This window comes from Symphalangus syndactylus, chromosome 16 (genome assembly GCF_028878055.3).
Source record: "Symphalangus syndactylus isolate Jambi chromosome 16, NHGRI_mSymSyn1-v2.1_pri, whole genome shotgun sequence".
Lineage (NCBI taxonomy): Eukaryota > Metazoa > Chordata > Mammalia > Primates > Hylobatidae > Symphalangus > Symphalangus syndactylus.
The window spans coordinates 16,951,125-16,957,058 of record NC_072438.2 but is presented as its reverse complement, the minus strand read 5'-3'; the positions used below and the strand labels follow the sequence as shown (position 1 = coordinate 16,957,058).

The 5,934-nt window shown below is 45.4% G+C and overlaps 1 protein-coding gene across 1 annotated transcript; it reads right to left on the bottom strand.

Annotated features, from left to right (window-relative positions):
- Nucleotides 1–469: 469 nt before the first annotated feature.
- Nucleotides 470–5,294, bottom strand: CYTL1 (cytokine like 1). Its single transcript, XM_055245923.2, has 4 exons — nt 5,128–5,294; nt 2,989–3,033; nt 2,690–2,818; nt 470–1,127 (listed from the first exon to the last, which is right to left on the bottom strand). Exons 1-4 carry the CDS (start codon nt 5,278–5,280, stop codon nt 1,044–1,046), a joined length of 411 nt encoding a protein of 136 aa, XP_055101898.1. The 5' UTR covers nt 5,281–5,294; the 3' UTR covers nt 470–1,043.
- Between the last annotated feature and the right edge of the window lie 640 nt (nt 5,295–5,934).

Below are 5,934 nucleotides of genomic sequence, written 5' to 3'. Positions count from 1 at the left end.
GTTTCACCTGCACAGAGCCGAGGTGGCCACGCTGGGAAAGGCATAGGCTTTGGAGTTACACAGGCTTGGGTTCAATCCAGGCTTCCCCACTTAGCAGCCAGTGGCCTCAGGCAAGTTACTTGACCTACATGAGCCTCAGCCTCCTTCCGTGCCCATCTCCGGGTTTGCTGTGTGGAGTCAATAGGTGATATTTGTGATAAGTGCAGCAAAACACTGCCTGTGGGTATGATGCAATCTGCTCCCAATGTATATCCCCAAAGGAAACATCTGTCCTCAACAGAAATCAGAGCATCCCCAACACTTAAAGAGCAGACATTCATGCAGGTGGATGAAGCAGAACCAGAGACACTTGAGCTTGTCTGAAAGAAGGAGAAAGTTGCATCATGCTTAGAGCAGGAGTTTTCAAGAGAAGTGTGAAAAAAAAACACAACCCTGACATCCACCTTGGACAGATACAACAGGACACGTGTTTCTCATTGTGAAGAGATTATTTATTTGATTTTCATCACCTTTCAGTGAAATAGTGGGTCCTGTCAGCACTACATAAAATACTTGCAAATGTATCTTAAGAGCATTAATTTCTTTTTAAATGAAAGAAAGTGAAGAAAGTTTGTGTTAGAAAAAGGCATAATAGAAGCTTGGTTAAATGTAAGCAGGTTTCTATCAAGAAAGAATAAAAGTACCATTACTCCACTAAACCAGTAATAAAAACATACTATTGTGCATGTTCTCAAGATAGTTGCTCATAAAAGAGAAGCTTGTTAGTCCTTTTCTTCTTTTTAGTGGCCAAATCAACATGCTTTGTATCTAACCATCCTGGCAAGACATGAGTCAAGGGAATGAGAAGCATGGTTGCTAACTCTATGCTCAAAGGAGGTTCCTGGGTAGGAATACCAGCCCTGTTTTCCAGAAGGTAGAGAGATACATAACAGTTTCAGATACAACTAACACAAGATCTGTGAGGGTCATGGCTCTGGCCCATTAAGTCTGGGTAGCTGACATAACTTCAGTTCTCTTGGGTTCTTTCTCTGGTCTGAATTGCCTTAGCGCTGACGATCTGGCAGGACCGTAGTCACTGGGATTGGGTATTCCAAGGCATTGCAGTCATCCAACAGGAATACCAAATCCTGAAAAAGATGTGCAATGAGCAGGAAAGTTACTGAAGGTGCAACTGTAGGGCTTTTGGTTATCCTCAAAGGCCATTCAGTTGTTCCCCTTTGTGTGAAAACTTCCCATCCCTTACTCTCCCAAAAAGGGCTAGTCACTTCTTGCTTCACATTCCAATAGAAATTCATGGTTTTTTTAAAATTATTATCACTTACGGAATTCACACATACATTGGTTGACCAGATGGATAGATGAATGGGTGAGGGAGGGAATAAATGAATGAACCTTAGTTGCTGAGCAGCACCCTGGGTCAGGCATTGGAATGACCTCACTTCAGTCAATACCACTGCTCATCACACTGTTATCATAATTGTATCAGCTTCCTATCTTCCCCCACAAACCAAAGGGAGCAGGGAGGAGGAGGAAACTGGGTGTGGGGGGAAATTCATAACACATCTTTCATACAGGATCAAGAAATTATAACTTAATAACTAATTACTACAGTTACCAGAGGAGCTAACTCTGGGCTAGGCATGGTGCTAGGACTTCCATATTTAGTCACCCTATAGGCTTCTTAGGCTCAAAGGAGTTACTGCAGTGCCCACACAAGGTAAGGGTGTAATTATTATTATCCACCTCATGAGATGGGCACTACTATGTCCTCAGTTCAGGACTGAGGAAACTGTGCCTCAGAGAAGTGAAGGGACACTGCTGTGATTTGAATGTGGTCCCAAAAGTTTATGTGTTGGAAACTTAATCCCTCTGCCTTTGTACATGAATTAATGTAGGCTTTGACTTAATGAATGGATTAATGAGGGCTCTGCTCTTATGAATGGATTAATGTCACTACCTTGGGATAGGGTTGCTTATTGCAGGGGTGGCTTTGTTAAAAAAGTGAACTCTCTCGGGCTCTTACCCTCTTGCTATGTGATGACCTCTGCCGTGGTATGATGCAGCAAGAAGGCCGTCACCAGATGCCAGTACCATGCTCTTAGACTCCCCCTAACTCTCCTCCATAAGCTAAACAAACTTCTTTTTTTTAAAAATAACTTACCCAGTCTGTGGTGTTATGTTATAGCAGCAGAAACAGACTAAGACAGGCACTCCCACTTGGGAAGCAGGGCGATGCAGACCCAAGCTCAGGGCTCCCTGATGCTGAAGTCTGTGCCCTGCAATCACATGCCTCTAATTTCCACATTTTAACTATTGCTGATTTTCTGTCCTTTTCCCCTCTCCTACCAGAATCCTCTTATCAGAGCACACCTGAACCTCCTCCTGCAGAGTCTCCTCTAACCTGCCTCACTTGGCTCCTGGCAGAGTCTATCCATGTGGCTGAGGTGTGGTCCTGGGGTGTAGCCCCTGCATCAGTGTGCAGCTCATGGAGACAAAGGGCCTTGTCCTAAACCCCATCACTGAATAAGGCAACCATGGTTGAGGAAGGGCTTTGTGAACTGAAAGCATCTGCGAAATATCTCTGCTCCTCTTCCTTGTTGCCATCTCCTCCCAACCCTCCTCTTTGAAAAGCTCAGAAAGTCTTGGCTGATAGCAAGTAGAAAATGGATTTTCAATGGCATCCACTTACTCTCCTGCAGAACGAGTTCATGATGGTGTACAGCTTCCGTGCTTTGTCCTTCAAGGAATCCACTTGGGCCACTTTCCAACACTGGGGCGAGGCCACAAAGTCCTGCAGCTTGTCCAGCACACAGTAATTCTGGGAGTGGGCAATGGGGAGGGGGCTTGTGGGAGAAGTCAGTAGCGAGAGGGATAGGGGCTGAGCTGCACAAGATCTCTCCCTGACTCTGTGCCACACAGCCAGCAGCAAAGGTTCAGACCTGAGTCCCTCAGCCCCAGACCTCCCTCCCCCAGGGAGAGCCCTCTTACGTGTATGTCCAGGTACAGCCTGGGCAGGTATCTCACACACGGCTCCTGTGGAAAGGGATAAGGGGTTCTGGGATGCCCACAGGGGCACACCTGGTCACAAAAGTCTCCCTGGTGACCCTCTCAACAGCCAGACCAGCCCAGATCCCTGGGGCCCTCCCTGATGCTAAGACATGCACAGTACTTTCTTGCGCCATACGTCACACTCCTCCAGAAATGGGCGACTGCGCTTCCAGAATTAGACTTTTAGAATACAACCTTTATATCATTTGCTATGAACTAGGGAGCTGTTTTATATGCATACCCATTCAGGAATATACATACATGTATATATATAAAAGCAGTCCTATAACTGTAATATAGAAATAGTAATATATAATACAGTAATACAAGTATATATACACAGTATATACATACATCTATAAAACAGTTCTATAACTATTTAGTTATATAACAGTTGTATAAATTAGTTATATAGTAACTTATATAATAATATACTTATATAATAACTTATATAAGTATATTAGCTATATAACAGTTGTATAACTGCATGTAATTATAAACACTATATATACTTACATAAGTAAGATATATGTAATTATACATACTGTTCTATAGGCATTCTATAGCTAATATATAGTTGTATATAGTGTATAATATAGTAATATTGAAGTGCATATATATGCATACTTTTATATTTCTATATTGGGCTTCCGTTTTTGTGCAAAAGCCCTTGTGCTCTGCCCTCTCAGTAATCCCCGTGTGACCATGGGCAAGTGCCTTCCTTCAGTGCTCAGTTGTTAAATTAGAGAGTTAGAATGCATAATCTTTCCACTTTCTTCCTGCTTTGCAGTTCAGAGCCTTTGAATTTTTTAAAACTTTTAAAATCAGATTCCTTTAAAAGATGATTGCGTCTATATTCGATAACAAGAAACTTGTGGGTAAATTGTGGTGAAACTGTACAATAAAATGTTAAAACAAAAATTAACTTATTTGATAGTGTCAGTAAAAAGTAAGTTGCAAAACTGCTTGTGCTGTTTGACCCAAATTTTGTTTACACACACACACACACACACACACACACACACAACACACGTATTTGAATACCTATATGTAGACAGAAAGCTGAAATATGATCCTCCACAACGCTACAGCAGCAGCTACCTCTAGGTGGTAGAATTATAAGCAAGATTTATTTTCTTCTTTGTACATTTTCCAACTGTTCTACAAAGTACAACACTTTTATAATTAGGAAAAAAATACATGTTATTTAACTTTTAAAAAGAAAATACCAAGAAGGTGTTAGCTAGGCTATTGTTGACCCTAACATCTGAGAAACATGTTTTGTTTGAAGCATTTGCAAGTGATTAAAAGACACTTTTAAACTTTACAAAAGCTTTTAATGAGGTTTAATGCATTTTGTTTCGACGGAGAAGCAGGCAGAGGCCTGGGTTCTAGTCCCCAAAAGCCCTTCCGGGACTTCCCCTCTCTGAGTCCCCAGGTCTGCCTCTGAAGATGGTGCTCACATCAGCTGGCATCTGTTGAGTACTTGTTCCTGTAGGCTTGCTTCTGTGAGTCGTGCCTGTGTTCACGCCTGCCTTTGATCGTCAAAGCCACTCTAAAGGGAGGGGTGCTACTGTCATCCCATTTTACAGACAAGAAAACTGACAGGCAGAGGCTGAGGAATATGCCCGGGTCCCTCAGCAGATGAGGGGTGGAGGCCAGTTCTGTGAGCCAGCCCTTAGGGCACACTCCTCACCAGGCTAACAAAAGGAATACACGAGCTTCATTCCTCCGTCCTCCTTAACTCTGATAGGGAGCTGTTTTTCTCTCCCTCCTCCCACTCCTTTTTTTCTTTCTTTCTTTTTTTTTTTTTTACATTTACAACAGATCCTTTGATATTTGCTAGAAAGTTACAAAAATTGTGATGCCTTTACTTTTTCTTGTGTTTTGAAGAAAGCAAACCATTGGTATCATATTTAATAGGAGATGAATAAAACACAAATACTCTTGAGATTTACATTTACTAGAAAAGAAAAATATCCTTTTCTCTCTCTCTCTCTTTTTTTTTTTCGTCTAACGGCAAGGGTTTAAGAACTGGGTCTGCCATGCACCCCTGTCCTGGGCGGGCGGGGGACTCACCGAGGGCTCCGAGACCTGCAGGAGCTGGAAGTCGCGGGTGATCTCCTGGCTCAGGCCCCGCATGCGGGAGTAGCAGGTCGGGGGAGCGGGCTGCACGGCGGGGGCTCCCGCCAGGAGCAGCAGAAGCACGGGCAGAGGCCCAGGCGTCCTCATGGTGCCAGGCGCTGGTGCAGCCTCGCCCCGCCGCCAGCCCCTTTATGCAGGCTGGGGGTGGTCCAGGGCGGCTCCACGCCTCCACTTCCTGTGGGGCCAGCGCAGGCTGCCGTCCATCCAGGGTGGCAGAGAGGAAGCCAGCACGCCCACCGGGCAGGACCGGGACAGGAATCCTCTCAGACACGAAAGCCCCAGGTTAAGAGGAGGGGCTGCTTGGAGGAGGGGGTGACAGAGGGTGGCTTTGCCTCCCCCACACTTTCAGCAAGAAATTTCTTTTTCCACAGGGACTTTTCCTGAAATGGCAGGAACAGCAGATGGAGAGGGGTGGGGGATAAGAGGAGGACAGAGATGGAAGGAGAGGAGGGTCAGAGGAGAGGAGTGGGCAGCCAGGCCTGGGTTTGGACGGCACCGTTTGTCAAAATGGGTATAGTGCCGGGAGGGAAAGGGACTAGCAGGGGATGACTGAGCATCCCTCCCTCTAGGCAGCCCGCAGTGGAGCAGGGATGCAGGGCTGAGGTCAGGCCACTGGTGTCGTCGTCCATCAATCGCTAACCAGGTAGGTGAGCCTTGGGCCAGGGCCCCCCAGCCTCTCAGAAGCCATGTGTGTCTCTCGGTCCGGAGGATGGGTTCACTGAGTGGCCGCACGTGTGGGGA

What these genes read in the sequence shown, in the direction of transcription:
- CYTL1 (XM_055245923.2), bottom strand. Translation starts at nt 5,280, where the DNA reads ATGAGGACGCCTGGGCCTCTGCCCGTGCTTCTGCTGCTCCTGGCGGGA. An exon ending in GGCTGTACCTGGACATACAC is followed by an intron (nt 2,819 to 2,988) that starts GTAAGAGGGCTC and finishes GCCCACTCCCAG; the next exon opens with AATTACTGTGTGCTGGACAA. An exon ending in TGAACTCGTTCTGCAGGAGA is followed by an intron (nt 1,128 to 2,689) that starts GTAAGTGGATGC and finishes CATCTTTTTCAG; the next exon opens with GATTTGGTATTCCTGTTGGA.